Source organism: Rhinichthys klamathensis, unplaced genomic scaffold (genome assembly GCF_029890125.1).
Source record: "Rhinichthys klamathensis goyatoka isolate OS25496 unplaced genomic scaffold, OSU_Roscu_1.1 h1tg000281l_1, whole genome shotgun sequence".
Classification (NCBI taxonomy): Eukaryota; Metazoa; Chordata; class Actinopteri; order Cypriniformes; family Leuciscidae; genus Rhinichthys; species Rhinichthys klamathensis.
The window spans coordinates 7,576,268-7,599,298 of record NW_026606800.1 but is presented as its reverse complement, the minus strand read 5'-3'; the positions used below and the strand labels follow the sequence as shown (position 1 = coordinate 7,599,298).

Sequence of the window (23,031 nt, the reverse complement as noted above, 5' to 3'; positions counted from 1 at the left end):
TATGGTTTTACGTTTAGCAATTATTTCTTAACATACACTATCATTTGGGTTCAGTTTTTAATTTAATGCTTTTATTCAGCAAGGATGCATTAAATTGATTAAAAATGACAGGTTAGACATTTATAATGTTAAAAAAGATTTCTATTTTTACTGTTTCAAATAAATGCTGTAATTGTGAACCTTCTATTTATCAATGAATCATGACAAAATATCACGGTTTTCAACTAAAAATAATAAGCATTCAGTTCACACTTAAGTATATTTTTTTAAAGTATGGAAGTACATTATTTCCATAATTAGTACTCTTTTTTTTTTTTAAATAAATGCAGCCTTGTTTAGCATAAACAAACCTATCAACCCCAAACTTCTGAATGTGTATTGACAGAATTTGGATATTTACTGCAATAAACCATGAAACACAATTATTTGAATCTAATGAGAGCAATCAAAACACTCAGCGCACTCTCCCAGCTAATTAGGTGCTGAGACCTATATATATCAGTACAAAAATGCAAAAAAAGATCTGCACTCTAAAAATACTTTGACAAACAGGAGATAAAGATTATACAAATGTTTCGGCTCTTTGCCTTCGTCAGTGGGACAATTTCACTTATTCTCAATAATTATATAGAAAGGTCTTCAGGTGATCATGATCGTATTTAAACAATCAAATAATCAGTCCACAGACAGACTCCATCTGGAACAGTAAAAATAAATATCTACATATAAACCAAAGCTTAAACAGTCAATTAAACAGTTAATTCTATTGAGAGCCAAATTTTCAACAGTAAGAATTAAAAACCAAATGTAAAAATAGATTAATCTCCTTTCTTGTGACAAGGGGTTCATTATATTACTGTTTCCTTGGTATAAAAAGTTCAAAACTTCTAGAATCTACTACTTATTTCCTTCTAAATAGTTTTAAACTCGCCTCAGTGCTCTGCTGTTTACTCTTAATAATACTCTTATAATGTGTCAGGAAGAGAACATGCTGGTTCAGTCAAAATGTCGCGCCTTCAGTCCGTCTTTCACTCTCACTCTCTCTGAATTTCACATTCTCTCCGGCTCATATACCGCCTCATCCCGTTGGATTTCACCCTCCCTGTCTCACGTTCTCTACACCTTCACCCCTCCCCCTCTCTCCACTCCTCCCCCTGTAGCTGTAACTGATGCTGCATAGCCGCCCCATGTCCTGCGACCACAAAACAAGTCTGCCATTAAGGAGTCCAAATCATACAGCAAATCCTTCTCTTCCGCCCCAGCACTCACTGCAACACATTAGCAAGGCTTCACCGGATCTGTCCAGATCTTTGACACGTCCCTGTGGCAAGCCGAGAAAGATCACACATAGTCCTAACCCTCCGAGATTACGCATGCGGTCGTTTCATGCAATCCGTCGGACGACTTCGGGAGGGGCGGAGGAGGACTGAGATTCAGGGTGATGCTTGGGCAAAATGAAAGCGTGAGAAGGGAGGGCGACTTACATAAGGCTTTGCAGTAGACTCGTGAGTACCAGGCGCCCTAAAACATGGCAAGAGAAACAATGTTCCTCAGAGGACTGGAATGAGGAAGGGAGAGAAAGAGTAAGACAGAGTACAGAAGACTGATAAGGGTTTTATGTACAATGCATACAATATGCCGGAGAGAGAAGCCTTCGGACTGGATCGCAGGCTTGGTGGAAAGGCGGAATGGGAATGGCATTTGAAAGATAAAGATGTGTTAAAGAGCTCACGAGTATGGGGAAAACTGGCTGAGGATGTGACGGGAATATGGGAATAGCAGCGCAGACAAAACAGAGAGAGAGAGGGTAAGAAAGAAAGAAACAAACCAATATGAGTCTCAAATCTACAAACATCACTGGGTCATTTCCTTTGTGTAGTAGCCTACATTTTCATGTCCCTATTTAATGCATATAATACTGTTCAAGTTTAATGTTTTTTTTTTTTTGTTTTTTTAAAGAAGTCTCTTCTGCTCACTAAGACTGCGTTTATTTTATCAACAACAAAAAAAACACTAATATTCTTAACTGTTTTCTATATTAATATATTTTAAAATGTAATGTATTCCTGTGATGGCAAAGCTGAATTTTCAGCATCATTACTCCAGTTTTCAGTGTCACATGATCCTTCAGAAATCATTATGATATGCATATTTACTTGCTCAAGAAACATTTCTTAATATCAATATAAACAAAATGGTTGTGCTGCTTGATTTTTGTGGAAACCGTGATACTTTTTTTACTGATTAAAAGATTTTTGATAAATAGAAGGTTCAAAATAGCAGGATTTATTAGGAATAGAAATCTTCTGTAATATTATAAAAGTCTTTACTGTCACTTTTGATCAATTAAAAGCATCCTTGCGAAATAAAGTATTAATTTCTTTCAAAAGAATCTGCTGGACCCCAAACTTTTCAAAGGTAGGGTATATAAAAAGTTGCTGTTTTAACTTTAAACATTAAAAACATTTTTAGAATTGATACATTTTCCAGGTCTGTATATACAGTATATACATACGTGTGTATATATATATATATATATATATATTAAATTATGTTTTAATTGGTGGATAATCTACAGATTTACCTGTGTCCTCAATATCATTAATTTTATGTCATATCAAATCCAGGCTCACATAAGCAAGTAAAAGCAATGGATTTAATTAATTCTATGATGATTTATGGTTTTAGTTGGTTTGTCTTACTCCTATAGTTGAAAAAATCCATCCTATAGTTAAAATGACAGGAATCAGTAAGATATAAGAATAACATAATACGGTTAAAAAATTTGACAATTGATTTCAATTTGACAAGATAACTCTCAAACCCTCAAGCAATAACTAACTTAAACTCTTTTATTTCATTTTTACAGCATATGAGGTACAGCATATGAGGAATCCCTCACCTTTGTCTTTCTATATGCCATCCTATCCATTTCTCATATATTCTACATGTCCTCAATGCATGTATGCAAGGTCTGTGAGTTTACAACACACTCTACTGTTGCCGCCTCTTTAGTCAAGTGTGACAACAGATTAAAACAATCTCCGTCCCAGCATCTCTTCATTTCCTGTAAGACTGAAAGCAGCTGAAGCTGAGTCATACTAACTTGTGCCTGCCAAGCTGCTTCATCCTTGGCCTGCATCTTTCAGCCCCTGTTCTTCATCCACTGCGACCCCCAGCCACCTCTCGTCTTACCTTAAAAAGATATATTCATAGCCTTTCCTAATCTCCCCAAACAACGTCTACCCCTCTCACACCAAATGACCTTTCCTGTCATCTCCAGCTCCACATAAATAACCAGCAGATGTGGAAATGGAAAAAGGAGACACCTAGTGGCAGATTTCTGTCAAAGGCATGTTAAAACAGAGATTAAAGCCCTTTTGGGTCAATTTAAAAAAAATAAAAATAAAATGGCCAAATCAATAACTCACTCCCAACCCACAAGACTTTTATTTCTCTTCAAAATACAAATGAAGATATTTTTAATAAAATCTGAGAGATTTCTTTCACCCAAGCTTCAAAACGTTCAGAATAAAACAAAATAAAAAAATAAAACAAATCCAAATCCAAATGAATTGAGCGGTTTAATCCAAGTTTTCTGAAGAAACACGATTACTTTATATGATTAACATATTTAATTTTGTGTTTTATTCACATATAAGCATTGATCAACGAACACACAACATACAATAAACCTCATTGGTTCTTACAGAAACTCAAATGTGCGGTGTGAGCTTCTGTGACCAAATTTGATCAATGTTTATGTGAATAAAAGCCTAAATTCTACTCAAGTGATCATGTCTCTTCAGAACATTAAACCTCTCTGATTTCTTTTGCGACCTCTTTATGAATATTTTGAAACATCAGAGTTATGGATGAAAATATATTCAATGGAGGAACATAAATCTTTCAGAATTCATTCAAATATCTTCATTTGTGTTCTAAAGATTAACGCAAGTCTTCTGGGTTTAGAACGATATGAGGGTGAAGAAATGATGACAGAATTTTCACTTTTGGGTGAACTATCCCTTTAAATAATTTAAAGGGCAAATTCACCTTTTCTGCAAGTTCTTTCCCTATTTGAAAATATTTGTTAAATAGAGATTTATTTTTGAAACTAAGTAACAGAAACATTTCTAAAGAGAAAGGTTCTAGCATCACCTTTCTAGCATCAGCACCAATTTGTTTGATATTTAGACGTTTAATGCAATGACATTCAAAGATTTTTAAGTGTGACTTGAGTCAGTGTTTTAGGGTCACAGTATATACTTTAAGATCTGAGACCTTTAATGGCTTACAAACAAAGAACAGGCCTACAGCACTCGATTCACAATCCTTTTGGCTAAGTCACTGCAAAATTTCAACAGAGATGAGCTAGGCTGAGTGAATCTGACAGATTACTCATGTCTACTGTCCGCTCTTCAGTGAGAACTGGACTCCATGTTTGTTCAGACGCTCTATTAGGGTGGTTCTTGCAAACGCTGAGCCCGGAGTGAACACGCCACCTCTGTGAGGACCAACAAAAGGACAACAGGTAAGAAAGGACTTCATACATGCTACTCAAATAACAGTCAGCATCAACCCGTAAATGTAACTCTACAGTTAACATTCACACGTAGCTTTGAAATTTAGTATCCAAAAATGAAGTGTATTCAGGTTTAACCACAGCAATTATATAAAATCACCCCAACACATATATGGATGTTTCTTCAAATATGAAGAAAATCTTTCTTCAACCCAGGGGTTGATTTCTTTCAAATTAAATCGACAATTTAAACATATCATTTCACATATAGTGAAAATGAAACTGTTTTGTTAATGTTCAAGTTTCACAAGAATGACAGAACATATACACTACCGTTCCAAAGTTCAGGGTCGGTAATATTATAGTATTTTATAAGTATTTCATGCTCACCTTTTATGCATATATTTGTATTAAAAATACAGTAAGACCAGTAAAATTGTTTTCTACTGAATATATTTTAAAATGTAATTCATTCCTGTGATGATTTTTCAGCATCACTCCAGTCTTCAGTGTCACATGATTATTCATTCAGTGTCATATGATAATTCTGATATTATCAATGTTGTAAACAGCTGTGCTTCTTAATATAATGCCTTTATAACTTTATAAATGCAGACCTGCAAACTCCTCAGAGTAAAAAAGGTGACAGTGTTGCCGGGGGGGGGGGGGGGGGGGGGGGGGGGGGGGGGGGGGGGGGGGGTGCTAGGGTGTGGTTACAGTTACATGGTTACAGTTTTGTTGTTCTGGATGAACACTATACTGTATATATAATTATCATAGGATTGGCAAAGGAGAAAAAAGGCAGTTAAATATAAATGAACCATGATGAGCAGCACATTTGTTACTGTATTTATTATTCTTTGTTAATAAAAATACAGCTGTTCGTTGTTTGTTCATATTACTTCACAGTGCATTAGGCTAACTAATGTTAACAAATATAACTTTTAATTGTAATAAGGCTACTAGTAAATAGTGAAATTAACATTACCAAAGATTAATAAATGCTATTTATATATAAAAATTAAGAAGTGCAGTTTATGAATAGTTAATATTAACTAGTTTGTTGTTATAGATTTGTTATACACCGATTCAGATCTCTTTTGAAGAGACAGATGTTGGACAGATCAGTTATTTTAACCATAAAAGTAAATCGGTTCAAATGAGTCATTAGTTCGCGAATCGGACGTGCCATTAGCTGACACACACGGCACGCGTTGTGTGATTATCCCAGCAGATAAGGACATCGCACAAGATTTGTCTCAACTCTCAACACAGAAAACATTGAATCACTGGATAGGTTTTTTGTTTATTGAAAATGTGGTTTATGTCAGCTGAATGTGCGGAAAGCTTTTCAGAGAGGATAGGGCAATTTTAGTAGGCTGCAATTCACACCCAGTGGTAATTCAGGAAAAAAAATCTCCACGTGAAACTTTGGTCTTTTGATCTTTTACTATCGTGTCACTTCTCAATAGATTTTGATTAATATGCGCGATAGAGGGAGAGCAAGGCAGTTTGAATACAGTGAGAGTGCGCGCGCGCGCGACCGGCTCGCTCTCTCGCTCGCTCTCTCTCTCTCTCTCTCTCTCTCTCTCTCTCTCTCTCTCTCTCTCTCTCTCTCTCTCTCTCTCTCTCTCTCTCTATATATATATATATATATATATATATATATATATATATATATGCTCGACTTCTTTCAGCGCCCTGTCACGAGCGCAGCATAACAAAGCGGTAGCTAACCTTAATTGAATCAAGCAAACAACTAGATGTTGTTTTTGCTCCAAAAAAGCTTGATTTACCTCGAATTTCACATAAGATTCCTTCACGTTCTGAGTTTCCATCAGACTCGCGTGGTAGCCAGGTGTCTCATCCAATGGCGATTCTGACGCAAGTGCTAAGATTCCGATTGGCCAAGAGAAAAAGTACTAAGATTCCGATTGGCCCAGAGAAATGTCAATTATAAGAATTATCCAATAATGTTTCGCAATTCTAGCCTGCGTGCAGATTAAGGGCAGCCTACACCCCCCCACCCCACCCCCCAAAAAACTCTCCGGTTCTACGCGATTCACGTGAATGACCCAAATGACCAAGAAAACGGCGATTATCGCCGAAAAGCGACAAGTTTGCAGGTCTGTTAAATGTCTTTACTTAAAGCTGCAGTCCGTATCTTTTCCTCTTTGTCGCCATCTCTCTGTTCGAAATCTGTAACTGCAGTGATTCGCGGAATTATCATCTTTACGTGGGTTGTAAATCGGCATGAAACAGCGCGGATGAACAGTGCTTTGAGGCGAGTGCTGCTGTCAGTCACCGCGCTGTGTGGATACTGTCATACAGAATCACAGATTCACTTTTTGAAAGTTTGACCAACATAAGAATTTTCATAAGAAAATGTCTTCTGAACAAGTAAGTAACATCCATTTTTGTTCTGACCAACTAAGGGGGAAAAAGCATTCGACATGATAAGCTTCGTTAGATTTAATCAACGCGATTTACAGCAACCGTGCAAATTATAGCCTACTTTGTTCTCAAATTGTTCATGTTAACAACATCAGCATTGCGTGACTAATGTTAAATTTAATGTGTTTTATGGTTAGCAGCGTAGTTCAGAATTCATATTCTCCATAATAGCAAAACGAGAAAGGCACAACAAAGGAAACTCCATAACTGTGTGAATTAAGAAAACGTACTGTTACACGATTGAACTATTGAAATGTCTTACTTGTTCAGCAGAAAAAAAGCCGTCTCTTCTTCCGTTTTGAACCCCTTCAAAACACGGAGTTCACGCACTTTTCAAAAGCCCCGCCGATGTTTAAATCCTTGTGTTCGCTGAGACGGTTTCTTTCTCTTTCTCTAGCCACCTTAAATCCGAAGTACGAAGTCTTTTGGGTTTTATAACTGCTGAATCTCCATTTGACACTGATGATTGTTGTTTGGATCTTTCTGGATGCCATAAGTTTAATTATGTAAAGTACTGCGAGAAAAGCCTATACATCTAAACATCTCGTCACGCGCAGTATAGCCGGCTAGCCGAAACTCCTTCTTTATGTGTACGGGTGTGACGTAATGACGCAAAGACATGCTCGAATTTCCCGCGGAAACCCACCAGTACCACTGGAATTAAAATCATTATTACAAGCTAACCGTTTTGAATCTAGCTATGGCAAGTAGATAGTTTTGACCACTGGCAGAATACGTTTTTTTTTATATAATTATTTTGGATTATTTTTAACTTAAAAAAGTTACGGACTGGAGCTTTAAACTTTGAGAAATGTAATGCATCCTTACTCAATAGAAGTACTAACTACTTCCCCCCTCAAAAAATAAAACAATAAACCTTACTGACCCCAAACTTTTGAACAGTAGTGATTATCCAATATTCGACAATGTTAGTGAACAAAGTAAATAAACTACTGAGAATATGAAATGTGGTTTTTTTAAGTTCACCGAAGTGCCAATAGCTGAAGAATCATCCATATATTATTTTGAGGTCGGATTACTCACTTATTAGGGAGACAGTGAGATTCGTTGAGCAGTGTAATAGCTGCCTGCACCATGGTAATCGGTGTAGCAATGTATCCTGGCTCTGCAAAATACGACAGTAGTGACCATTTAAGTCTAAGTATTTAAGATGAATATTTTGTGTCAAATCAAATTAGTAGGACAATACCTGGTCCTGTTATTTCAGTGTTGATAGTGGCATTTGGCTTGCCTAGAGAGAGGTCCTGACCTGTTGTGTAGCCCTCCCCCATAAACCTCAGGCAGAAAGAGGTTCCATCCATCTGAAAAAAGACAACAATGGCAGAGAGACACCAAATGCATCTTCAACTAAACAAATAAGGGCTTAGTCATTTGTTCTGTGAATTTCAATGCATTTTTATTGTACCTGCTTTCTTGACGGTCCGGACTTCGAGAACAAACCAAATGAGAAAAATTTGGGAAACTAGTAGAGAGAATAAAAAACAAAAAAAAAACACTTGAGTTGATATTCATGAGTTCATACAAGCAGTTCATGCTGTTCTATGGTATGAATGCGAGTTGTTTTAATAGTTCAAATATAATCCAATGTTTTTTTAAATGGTACTGGACCTGAGTAAGCAATCCCCTGCCAAAACTAAATTTGACCATGAACCAGAAGAGCACGCCTGCAAAGAGGGTCTTCACCACGGAGAAGGGACCACCAATACCTACATATGCCATGTACTGAACCTGAGGACAAGAGGACAGAGGAAACCAAAACAGTGAACTGTTGACAATTGATTCAATCAAATGAAGGCCATCTATACAACAACAAAAACAACAACAAATATAGCTGCGAGCAGCGATTACGGGCCCAAGCCGGTGGCACCGCAACCCCGGTGCCTTTAGTTACCTAAAGGCACCGGGGTGGCGGTACCACCGGCTTTGGCCCTTCATCGCTGCTCGCAGCTATATTTATATATATATATATATATATATATATATATATATATATATATATATATATATATATATATATAAAGCCGGTGGCACCGCCACCCTGGTGCCTTTAGGGTTATTGTGCACGACGTGCAAAAACGTAACCCTGCTTTGACTGTCGAAAAGTGTGCTGTAGAGCTTGTATCAGTGTGGGCTCTGCAAAAGTGTGCATTGAGGGCACATATCAACCACAAAGTATGCGAGAGCAACCTTCTGAAAGGTCAGGTCTACATCCAGGTCTACATCTGCCGTGTGTTTACATCATAGTAGTGAAGTTTGAAGCAATCAGGTGATTTCAAAGCTTTTTGAAAGTGACAGAATTCCTGCTGCCAGTTGGTGGCACTATAACCGGGGTGGCGGTGCCGCCGGCTTTGGCCCTTTCATCGCTGCTCGCAGCTATATTTATATATATACACACATAAAAACACACACACACACACACACACACACACATATATATATATATATATATATATATATATATATATATATATATATATATATATATATACATAAATATATATATATTGTTTTTTTAAGAGACAAGACAGAATATTACTTGCCTGATCTGATTAGAAAAATAGTGTTTGTGTGTGTGTGTGTGTGTGTGTGTGTGTGTGTGTGTGTGTGTGTGTGTGTGTGTGTGTGTGTGTGTGTGTGTGTGTTTGTGTGTGTGTGTGTGTGTGTGGCGTAATTGAACAATGTAGACATAAAAACATACTCCGTCCTTTTGTTCATACAGGACATTATTCAAACTGCAAAGTGTTTACTTATATTTGTGTACACTTGCAATAAAACACAACATTGTGCTTTTGTCAAGCTATAAACTCTTGTCAAACTGTAAACTACAACTGTCACCCAACCAAAATCTCTTACACACACACACACAGTTTAAAAGCAAAAAATATCAAACAATCCTATTTAAAAACAGTCTGTGGGAGCCATCTTTTGGACATTCATCATATCGCATTGGTTTTCATTTCTTGTCATCAAACAGAGCCCTAATCTGTTTATTTTTTCAGTTACACATTCTACATTGATTAAAAAAGAAAAATCAAATGTGTTTTTATTTTATACAGAAATAAATAATCTATCATTCAGATGAGAATAAAGTTAGTGTTAGTTCAAATTTTAAGGAAAACAAATATATGATCTGAAATATAGCACATTCATTTAAAATTCATTCAGGTTCAATTACCAAACATACAATCTTAATGTAATTTAAAGCAAACAATACATTTAAAATATATGGGTTGTATGACTATTTTTTAATATAAAAAGATATATATCCAAAAAGACAAGGCCTAAAGTTTAACAAGGGTTAAACTCTTATCACTGTAACAGACACAATCACACACACAATCACACACACACACACACACAAGTCAAATCACTTACATTTTACATGCAATATTGACTTTTTTTCTGTTTCAGCAGCGAAAATAGTTAAACAAAGATCACAGCAGAACCATCGCGCATCTCACAGCAACGCGTTCTCATTACTGAATGATTCAGCATTTTGAACGAATCGGTTGACTCAAAGATTCAATGACCAATCAATCCATAAACATCTATCTCATTCATGAATGACTCAGTCGTTCAAACGAATGAATCAATGACTCGCTCATTAAGACGGTCGCCTGGCGACACCTAATGACGGTTTAGTGTTATGTTTAAAAGTATCATTCTTTCCAACGATTGTTAATTAACTCATATTTGAAACATAAGCTATATTTATATATATACATACATATACACACACATACACAAAAATAAAATAAAAACACATTTGAAACGTGTTTGCTTACTAAATTGTGAGCTGAACGAAAGTTGCAGCAAATATCAGCAACAGGAGTCAAATTTCATTAATCACGAGAGTGAAGAGCTGACTGAAAAGATGATGACGGAATAGGCTATTTTATGTAAAAACGCCTATTTAAGCGAATCTGTCATTGTACTCTTTTATTGTTGTGTTTTCCGTGAAAAATAATAGACTATTGAACTCACAATTCAAGCAATCGGCCCCCGAAATTGCACTAATTTTAGTGACACTAAAAAGTATGCGGCTGCACTGGCATTCATAACGGTGCGCGTCCATGGCGACGAGCGAGCAGAACAGAGCGAACGTTTAGTTAATTTCTACTTCCATAGGAATTCATTCGAGCGCCACCATTTCAATGTCCGTGCGGACGTCCATATTATACTTTCGCTTTCAAGTTAGTGTTTTTAAACCCCCCAGCGGGAGGTTTACACAATTGGTTTACACAATCACACGTTGATTAACGGGTGGGAAAATATTCCCATAGTAACATCCCTAATATATAAATATATAAATTCAATAGGCCTACCTGATTTTGAACACAAGAGGGCAGTATAGCACTATATATGATTTGGATTATTATTATTTTTGACTAAACAACCATTCTGGCTGTTTTTAAACTTAAAAATAATTCTTAAATTGAAAAAAAGGAATAAAATGGGTTTAGTTCTAATATTTGTATAATTTTATATAAAAATAAATGGTGTATAATTACATTTTAGAAAGATATGAGACATGCCCTGATTCTTTTTTTGACATTATTGTCCTCGATCAGAGCCCTAATCTGTTTATTTTTTCAGTTACACATTCTACATTGATTAAAAAAGAAAAATCAAATGTGTTTTTATTTTATACAGAAATAAATAATCTATCATTCAGATGAGAATAAAGTTAGTGTTAGTTCAAATTTTAAGGAAAACAAATATATGATCTGAAATATAGCACATTCATTTATAATTCATTCAGGTTCAATTACCAAACATACAAATCTCAATGTAATTTAAAGCAAACAATACATTTAAAATACATGGGTTGTATGTTATTTTTTTTTATATAAAAAGATATATATCCAAAAAGACAAGGCCTAAACTTTAACAAGGGTTAAACAATCACTGTAACAGACACAATCACACACACACACACACACACACACACACACACACGTCAAATCACTTACATTTTAGATGCAATATTGACTTTTTTTTCTGTTTCAGCAGCGAAAATAGTTAAACAAAGATCACAGCAGAACCATCGAGCATCTCACAGCAACGCGTTCTCATTACTGAATGATTCAGCATTTTGAACGAATCGGTTGACTCAAAGATTCAACGACCAATCCATAATCTGTCTCATTCATGAATGACTCAGCCGTTCGAACGAATCGTTTGAACGAATGAATCAATGACTCGCTCATTAAGACGGTCGCCTGGCGACACCTAATGACGGTTTAGTGATATGTTTAAAAGTATCATTCTTTCCAACGATTGTTAATTAACTCATATTTGAAACATAAGCTATATATATATATATATATATATATATATATATGTATATATATATATATATATATATATACACACATATGTATACACAAAAATAAAATAAAAACACATTTGAAGCGTGTTTGCTCACTAAATTGTGAGCTGAACGAAAGTTGCAGCAAAGATCAGCAACAGGAGTCAAAATTCATTAATCACGAGAGTGAAGAGCTGACTGAAAAAAATGATGATGGAATATTTTGTGTAAAAGCGCCTATTTAAGCGAATCTGTCATTTACTCATTTGTTGTTGTGTATTACCTGAAAACCGGAAACAATCGGCCCCCGATATGGTGCTAATTTTAAAGTGACACTAAAAAGTATGCGGCTGCACTGGCATTCATAACGGTGCGCGTCCATGGCGACGAGCAAGCAGAACAGAGCGAACGTTTTTTCATTTCCACTTCCATAGAAATTCATTCGAGCGCACTGCGAGCGCCACCACTATGTCCGTGCGGACGTCCTTACTTTACTTTCACTTTTATATTAGCGATTTAAAAGGCCTCGCTGGTGTCTAACGTCGATTAACCGGTGGGAAAAGATCCTCACAGCCACATACCTAATATATTTATATTTAATTACAATAGCCACACCTGATAAAAAAGTTTTATGTACTGAGTTGATATCATTTTGGACACAAGAGGGCAGTATAGCCCTTTGTATTACTTGATGTATTTATTTTTTAACTGAATAGCACATTCTGGCTGTTTTTAAACTTGTACATTATTCTTAAATTGAAAACAAGAATAAAATGGGGTTAGTTCTGATATTTGTGTAATTTTATCTAGAAATAAATGGTGTATAATTAATTTTTTAGAAGATATGAGGCTTTTAGTGTTTACTTTTTTGACATGACTTTAATCCCTCGCCATAGCAAAACAATTTGAGATATTCAATAGCCATTCACAATTTAGCTTCTTTAATGTATTTTCATCATGTTGAAAAAGTTTGGTGGGAATTGAATAAACCACTTAAGAGGAGTGGGTAAAAAATCAGAGGCTTTTTTAGCCAAAAATCCACATTCAGACAAAAATATCTGACTTTCTGTTGATCCGAGCTAATTACGGTAAATTAGAAAGTTGTCCGGCTCGAAGAGTACAATATACATATCGAGTTTTATTACTGTAGATAAAACTAACCCCCCCCCTTTTGTCAAAAGCATTTAGGAAGTGACACACTTCCTGCTGCCAGTTGGTGGCGCTATAACTTTGACTCACAATAGTCACATCCATGTGATCGGGCTCTTACAACGAACACACTGTTGAAGTTTCATCAAGATCAGTTAATGTATGCAGTAGTTATGACACACTTCCTGTTTCACGTTTCTCGCCATAATTTTGTTTCCTCGCCACGGCCAAACCGTTCGAGATATCAAAAATCCCCTCGCAAACTTTCATCCTCAATGTCTTGACTTCATGCTGACCGAGTTTCGTGCCGTTTGTTTGAATTCTCTAGGAGGAGTATTTCACATTCCATTGCGTGTGTTTTACCAACAACCCTAAATAGCCGACTTCCTGTTGGGCTGGGGTAAAAAGTAAGAGTGTGAAGTATATATGAAACGAGGAGATCTACATGTGTACCGAGTTTCATATTATTACATGCAAGCGTGTTTGATTTATGGACCATGTTTTCGGACCCCGTTCCAGGGGGCGCTGTCGAGCCCCCCTGCCACGCCCGGGTACCATCTTCAGCCCGGCCCTGATGGCCGCGGGTTCTGACATGTGTGCAAAGTTTCAGGAGTTTTTGAGCATGTTAAGGCCTCCAAAAGTGTCCAAAAGGTAGCAGAAAAATAATAATAATAATAATAAATATAGCTGCGAGCAGCGATTACGGGCCCAAGCCGGTGGCACCGCAACCCCGGTGCCTTTAGTTACCTAAAGGCACCAGGGTGGCGGTGCCGCCGGCTTTGGCCCTTCATCGCTGCTCGCAGCTATATTTATATATATATATATATATATATATATATATATGTATATGTATATATATATATATATATATATATATATATATATATATATATATATATATGTATATGTATATGTATATATATATATATATATATATATATATATATATGTATATATATATATATAAAAAGCCGGTGGCACCGCCACCCTGGTGCCTTTAGGGTTATTGTGCACGACGTGACACAAAATATCTGCTCACTATCTGCCGAACGACTCTGGTAGTTCCGCTTCAGCACTGATGATGTTGTAGAAATAGTGCGCTCTGGTTGGTCTGGATTATTCGGGATTTTTTATTTTATACAGAAATAAGTTATTTATAATTCAGATGAGAATAAAGTTAGTGTTGATTAAAATGAAGGAAAACAAATATATTGATCTGAAATATAGAACATTAATTTTAAATTTATTTAGGTTCAATTACCAAACATACAATCTTAATTTAATTTAAAGCAAACAATACATTTAAAATATATTGGTTGTATGCACTTTTTTTTATAAAAATAAGATATATATCCAAAAAGACAAGGCCTTAAAGGGTTAAACTCTTGTCACTGTAACAGACACAATCTCTCTCTAATATATAAATATATATAAATTCAATAGGCCTACCTGATTTTGAACACAAGAGGGCAGTATAGCACTATATATGATTTGGATTATTATTATTTTTGACTAAACAACCATTCTGGCTGTTTTTAAACTTAAAAATAATTCTTAAATTGAAAAAAAATTTCTGCTCTGAAAATATAAATAAGCATAAAAATTGAATAAGCACTTTGAATATTCTAAACAGAATAAGCACTAGTCACTAATGAGTAAGTACTAGTACTTAATGGAATAGATACTAGTATCTAAAAAATAAGTACTAGTAGCATGAAAATAGAGACTAGTAGGTTAAAATGATTAAATGTTAAAACGGCTTGCCATATTAGCTCAGAGAGAGACAGAGAGAGGCTCACCATATTCAAACCAAAATATCTGACTTCCTCTTGGTCTGAGCTAATTACGGTAAATTAGAAAGTTGTCCGGCTCGAAGAGTACAATATACATATCGAGTTTTGTTACTGTGGATAAAACTAACCCCCCCACTTTTGTCAAAAGCATTTAGAAAGTGACACACTTCTTGCTGCCAGTTGGTGGCGCTATAACTTTGACTCACAATAGTTACATCCATCTGATCGGCCTTCCTAAACCCATAATATATGGGTTTAGGAAGGCCGATCAGATGGATGTAACTATTGTTGCTATATAGCCGACTTCCTAATTTTAAATTTATTTAGGTTCAATTACCAAACATACAATCTTAATTTAATTTAAAGCAAACAATACATTTACAATATATGGGTTGTATGCACATTTTGTAATAAAAAAAGAGATATATATCCAAAAAGACAAGGCCTTAAAGGGTTAAACTCTTGTCACTGTAACAGACACAATCTCTCTCACACACACGTCAAATCACTTACATTTTATATGCAATATTGACTTTTTTCTGTTTCAGCAGTGAAACTAGTTAAACAAAGATCACAGCAGAACCATTGCGCATCTCACAGCAACGTGTTTTCTCATTACTGAATGATTCAGCATTTTGAACGAATCGGTTGACTGAAAGATTCAATGACCAATCCATAATCTGTCTCATTCATGAATGACTCAGCCGTTCGAACGAATCGTTCGAACAAATGAATCAATGACTCGCTCATTAAGACGGTCGCCTGGCGACACCTAATGACGGTTTAGTGATATGTTTAAAAGTATCATTCTTTCAAACGATTGTTAATTAACTCATATTTGAAACATAAGCTATATATATATATATACACACACATATATATACACAAAAATAAAATAAAAACACATTTGAAGCGTGTTTGCTTACTAAATTGTGAGCGGAACGAAAGTTGCAGCAAATATCAGCAATAAATTTCATTAATCACGAGAGTGAAGTGCTGACTGAAAAGATGATGACGGAATAGGCTATTTTATGTAAAAGCGCCTATTTAAGCGAATCTGTCATTGTACTCTTTTGTTGTTGTGTTTTCCGTGAAAAATAATAGACTATTGAACTCACAATTCAAGCAATCGGCCCCCGATATTGCACTAATTTTAAAGTGACACTAAAAAGTATGCGGCTGCAGTGGCATTCATTACAGTGCGCATCCATGGCGACGAGCGAGCAAAACAGAGCGAACGTTTTTTCATTTCTACTTCCATAGAAATTCATTCGAGCGCACTGCGAGCGCCACCACTATAAATGTCCTTACTTTACTTTCACTTTTAACTTAGCGATATAAAAGCCCCCGGTGTTACACGTCAAATAACCGGTGAGAAAAAATTCTCGGAGTCACATAGCAGCTACCTATATTTAAATACAACAGGCCTACCTGATTTTGAACACAAGAGGGCAGTATAGCCCTATGTATTATTTGATATATTTATTTTTTAACTGAATAGTGCATCCTGGCTGTTTTTAAACTTGTACATTATTCTTAAATTGAAAACAAGAATAAAATGGTTTTAGTTCTGATATTTGTATAATTTTATCTAGAAATAAATGGTGTATAATTACATTTTTAGAAGATATGAAGCTTTTAGTGTTTTTTTTTTTTTTTTTACATGACTTTAATCCCTCGCCATAGCAAAACAATTAGAGATATTCAATAGATATTCACAATTATGCTTCTTTAATGTATTTTCATCATGTTGAAAAAGTTTGGTGGGAATAAAATAAACCACTTAAGAGGAGTGATGCATATTTTGTCATTTAAAAAAAAATACAAAAATTGTTATGCGAAAAGACAAGGACTTAGAGATTTCTTTATCCTTTAATGCAGGAAAAATCATACAGCCAGCCACACACACACACACACACACATAAACACAGACACCAACCCTCCCTCCCTCCCCTCCCCTCTGCTCCCCTCCCCACACAGACACACACACAAACAGAATGGCAGGGGGACAAGAAATCCATTCAAACTACAATATCTGACTTTCTGTTGCTCTGAGCTAATGACTTTAAATTAGAAAGTCGATTGGCTTGATGAGAACAATATGCGTGGCAAGTTTTGTAACTGTAGGTAAAACGAGCAAAGTTATAACACACTTTATGTGTCCTTTTTTAGTCATAAAATTAATTTCCTCGCCACGGCCAAACCGTTCGAGATATCAAAAATCCCTCCGGAATTTAGCATCATCAATGTCTTGACGTCATGCTGACCGAGTTTGCTTGAAATCCGATCAATTCCCAAGGAGAATTAAATAGAATTTCAGGGGTATGCGTTTCCAAACAAACCATGATAGCCGGCTTCCTGTTGGGATGTCGTAAAACTTAGAGCACGAAAGTTGTTTAACCCAATGAGATCTATAAGTGTACACAGTTTCATATTATTACATGCAAGTGTCTTTGATTTATGGACAAGTGTTCGAATCCCAGTCCAGGGGGCGCTGTCGGTCCGCCCTGCCACGCCCGGGTACCAGCTTCAGTCCGGCCCTGATGGCCACGGGTTCTGACCCGTGTGCAAAGTTTCAAGAGTTTTAGAGGATGTTAAGAGCCCCAAAAGCCCCCGAAACCTTGATCAACAATAATTAAAAGCTTTGTCACTCAAACAGACACATCCCCCTCCCCCCACAGACACAGAGGTATGCAGAGAGAGGGAGAGAGGGACAGAGATTACTCCAAAACATCCCATTCAAACCAAAATATCTGACTTCCTGTTGTTCGGAACCAAAAACTGTAAATTAGAAAGTTGTCCGGCTTGATCTGAACAATATGCCTACCGAGTTTTAAGATTGCAGGTAAAACTATGAAACTAACCCTCTCACTTTTGTCAAAAGGTGGCGCTACTGAGTCCCTGCACCACGCCCGTTCCTGAAACTTTGCACATGTCTACTGGCTAATATATGTGACATGTCTGTCGAGTTTCATGCAATTTCAAGCATGCTAAGAGTCTCAAAAGCATCAAAAAATAATTTTAAAGTTTGATGTGTTGCCACGGCAACAGTATCAAAGATATCAAGAATCCATTCACAGGTCTACATCTGGCGTATGTTTACATTATACAGATGAAGTTTGAAGCAAATTGGGTTAAAATAAGAGGGTGATTTCGAAGCATTTTGAAAGTGACACACTTCCTGCTGCCAGTTGGTGGCGCTATAACTTTGACTCACAATAGTCACATCCATGTGATCGGCCTCTTACAGCGAACACACTGGTGAAGTTTCATCAAGATCAGTTAATGTATGCAGAAGTTATAACACACTTCCTGTTTCACGTTTCTCGCCATAATTTCGTTTCCCCGCCACGGCCAAACCGTTCGAGATATCAAAAATCCCCTCGCAATTTTTCATCCTCAATGTCTTGACTTCATGCTGACCGAGTTTCGAGGCATTTCTTTGAATTCTCTAGGAGAAGTACTTTAAATTCCATTGCATGCGTTTTACAAACAACCCTAAATAGCCGACTTCCTGTTGGGCTGGGGTAAAAAGTAAGAGCATGAAGTATATATGAACCGATGAGATCTATATGTGTACCGAGTTTCATATTCTTACATACAAGCGTGTTTGATTTATGGACCAAGTTTTCGGACCCCGTTCCAGGGGGCGCTGTCGAGCCCCCCTGCCACGCCCGGGTACCATCTTCACCCCGACCCTGATGGCCGCGGGTTCTGACCCGCGTGCAAAGTTTCAAGAGTTTTCGTGCACGTTAAGAGCCCCAAAAGTGCCCGAATAGTCGTAAGAAAAATAAAAGAGGAAAAAAAAAAAAAATATAGCTGCGAGCAGCGATTACGGGCCCAAGCCGGTGGCACCGCAACCCCGGTGCCTTTAGTTACCTAAAGGCACCGGGGTGGCGGTACCACCGGCTTTGGCCCTTCATCGCTGCTCGCAGCTATATTTATATATATATATATATATATATATATATATATATATAAAGCCGGTGGCACCGCCACCCTGGTGCCTTTAGGGTTATTGTGCACGACGTGCAAAAACGTAACCCTGCTTTGACTGTCGAAAAGAAGTGTGCTGTAGAGCTTGTATCAGTGTGGGCTCTGCAAAAGTGTGCATTGAGGGCACATATCAACCACAAAGTATGCGAGAGCAACCTTCTGAAAGGTCAGGTCTACATCCAGGTCTACATCTGCCGTGTGTTTACATCATAGTAGTGAAGTTTGAAGCAATCAGGTGATTTCAAAGCTTTTTGAAAGTGACAGACTTCCTGCTGCCAGTTGGTGGCGCTATAACCGGGGTGGCGGTGCCGCCGGCTTTGGCCCTTTCATCGCTGCTCGCAGCTATATTTATATATATACACACACAAACACACACACACACACACACACACACACACATATATATATATATATATATATATATATATATATATATATATATACATAAATATATATATATTGTTTTTTTAAGAGACAAGACAGAATATTACTTGCCTGATCTGATTAGAAAAATAGTGTGTGTGTGTGTGTGTGTGTGTGTGTGTGTGTGTGTGTGTGTGTGTGTTTGTGTGTGTGTGTGTGTGTGTGTGTGTGGCGTAATTGAACAATGTAGACATAAAAACATACTCCGTCCTTTTGTTCATACAGGACATTATTCAAACTGCAAAGTGTTTACTTATATTTGTGTACACTTGCAATAAAACACAACATTGTGCTTTTGTCAAGCTATAAACTCTTGTCAAACTGTAAACTACAACTGTCACCCAACCAAAATCTCTTACACACACACACACACACACACAGTTTAAAAGCAAAAAATATCAAACAATCCTATTTAAAAACAGTCTGTGGGAGCCATCTTTTGGACATTCATCATATCGCATTGGTTTTCATTTCTTGTCATCAAACAGAGCCCTAATCTGTTTATTTTTTCAGTTACACATTCTACATTGATTAAAAAAGAAAAATCAAATGTGTTTTTATTTTATACAGAAATAAATAATCTATCATTCAGATGAGAATAAAGTTAGTGTTAGTTCAAATTTTAAGGAAAACAAATATATGATCTGAAATATAGCACATTCATTTAAAATTCATTCAGGTTCAATTACCAAACATACAATCTTAATGTAATTTAAAGCAAACAATACATTTAAAATATATGGGTTGTATGACTATTTTTTAATATAAAAAGATATATATCCAAAAAGACAAGGCCTAAAGTTTAACAAGGGTTAAACTCTTATCACTGTAACAGACACAATCACACACACAATCACACACACACACACACAAGTCAAATCACTTACATTTTACATGCAATATTGACTTTTTTTCTGTTTCAGCAGCGAAAATAGTTAAACAAAGATCACAGCAGAACCATCGCGCATCTCACAGCAACGCGTTCTCATTACTGAATGATTCAGCATTTTGAACGAATCGGTTGACTCAAAGATTCAATGACCAATCAATCCATAAACATCTATCTCATTCATGAATGACTCAGTCGTTCAAACGAATGAATCAATGACTCGCTCATTAAGACGGTCGCCTGGCGACACCTAATGACGGTTTAGTGTTATGTTTAAAAGTATCATTCTTTCCAACGATTGTTAATTAACTCATATTTGAAACATAAGCTATATTTATATATATATACATACATATACACACACATACACAAAAATAAAATAAAAACACATTTGAAACGTGTTTGCTTACTAAATTGTGAGCTGAACGAAAGTTGCAGCAAATATCAGCAACAGGAGTCAAATTTCATTAATCACGAGAGTGAAGAGCTGACTGAAAAGATGATGACGGAATAGGCTATTTTATGTAAAAACGCCTATTTAAGCGAATCTGTCATTGTACTCTTTTATTGTTGTGTTTTCCGTGAAAAATAATAGACTATTGAACTCACAATTCAAGCAATCGGCCCCCGAAATTGCACTAATTTTAGTGACACTAAAAAGTATGCGGCTGCACTGGCATTCATAATGGTGCGCGTCCATGGCGACGAGCGAGCAGAACAGAGCGAACGTTTAGTTAATTTCTACTTCCATAGGAATTCATTTGAGCGCCACCATTTCAATGTCCGTGCGGACGTCCATATTATACTTTCGCTTTCAAGTTAGTGTTTTTAAACCCCCCAGCGGGAGGTTTACACAATTGGTTTACACAATCACACGTTGATTAACCGGTGGGAAAATATTCCCATAGTAACATCCCTAATATATAAATATTTATAAATTCAATAGGCCTACCTGATTTTGAACACAAGAGGGCAGTATAGCACTATATATGATTTGGATTATTATTATTTTTGACTAAACAACCATTCTGGCTGTTTTTAAACTTAAAAATAATTCTTAAATTGAAAAAAAGGAATAAAATGGGTTTAGTTCTAATATTTGTATAATTTTATATAAAAATAAATGGTGTATAATTACATTTTAGAAAGATATGAGACATGCCCTGATTCTTTTTTTGACATTACTTGAATCCCTCAACCATAGCAAAACCGTTTGAGATATTCAATATCTGTTCACAATTTAGCATCTTCAATGTATTTTCATCATGTTGAAAAAGTTTGGCATGAATAAAATAAACTACTTAGGAGGAGTAGCTAAAAACTCAGAATCTGAAATCCACATTCAAACCAAAATATCTGACTTCCTGTTGGTCGTAGCTAATTACGGTAAATTAGAAAGTTGTCCGGCTCGAAGAGTTCAATATACATATCGAGTTTTGTTACTGTAGATAAAACTAACCCCCCCACTTTTGTCAAAAGCATTTAGAAAGTGACACACTTCCTGCTGCCAGTTGGTGGCGCTATAACTTTGACTCACAATAGTCACATCCATGTGATCGGCCTCTTACAGCGATCACACTGCTGAAGTTTCATCAAGATCAGTTAATGTATGCAGAAGTTATAACGCACTTCTTGTTTGTTGTTTCTCGCCATAAATTCGTTTCCTCGCCACGGCCAAACCGTTCGAGATATCAAAAATCCCCTCGCAAACTTTCATCCTCAATGTCTTGACTTCATGCTGACCGAGTTTCGTGCCGTTTGTTTGAATTCTCTAGGAGGAGTATTTCACATTCCATTGCGTGTGTTTTACCAACAACCCTAAATAGCCGACTTCCTGTTGGGCTGGGGTAAAAAGTAAGAGTGTGAAGTATATATGAAACGAGGAGATCTACATGTGTACCGAGTTTCATATTATTACATGCAAGCGTGTTTGATTTATGGACCATGTTTTCGGACCCCGTTCCAGGGGGCGCTGTCGAGCCCCCCTGCCACGCCCGGGTACCATCTTCAGCCCGGCCCTGATGGCCGCGGGTTCTGACATGTGTGCAAAGTTTCAGGAGTTTTTGAGCATGTTAAGGCCTCCAAAAGTGTCCAAAAGGTAGCAGAAAAATAATAATAATAATAATAATAATAATAATAATAATAATAAATATAGCTGCGAGCAGCGATTACGGGCCCAAGCCGGTGGCACCGCAACCCCGGTGCCTTTAGTTACCTAAAGGCACCAGGGTGGCGGTGCCGCCGGCTTGGGCCCTTCATCGCTGCTCGCAGCTATATTTATATATATATATATATATATATATATATATATATATATATATATATAAAGCCGGTGGCACCGCCACCCTGGTGCCTTTAGGGTTATTGTGCACGACGTGACACAAAATATCTGCTTGCTATCTGCCGAACGGCTCTGGTAGTTTCGCTTCAGCACTGATGATGTTGTAGAAATAGTGCGCTCTGGTTGGTC

The 23,031-nt window shown here is 36.6% G+C and overlaps 1 protein-coding gene across 1 annotated transcript in view; it reads right to left on the bottom strand.

Annotated features, from left to right (window-relative positions):
• Positions 1 to 4,248: 4,248 nt before the first annotated feature.
• Positions 4,249 to 23,031, bottom strand: part of sccpdhb (saccharopine dehydrogenase b) — a 29,937-nt gene continuing 11,154 nt past the window's right edge. The window contains exons 8-12 of the mRNA XM_056269375.1: positions 8,609 to 8,728; positions 8,406 to 8,462; positions 8,190 to 8,301; positions 8,024 to 8,105; positions 4,249 to 4,507 (exon numbers count right to left, since the gene is read on the bottom strand). Coding sequence (XP_056125350.1) covers positions 4,408 to 4,507; positions 8,024 to 8,105; positions 8,190 to 8,301; positions 8,406 to 8,462; positions 8,609 to 8,728 — 471 coding nt within the window. The 3' untranslated portion in view covers positions 4,249 to 4,407. The remainder of the gene's footprint in view (positions 4,508 to 8,023; positions 8,106 to 8,189; positions 8,302 to 8,405; positions 8,463 to 8,608; positions 8,729 to 23,031) is intronic.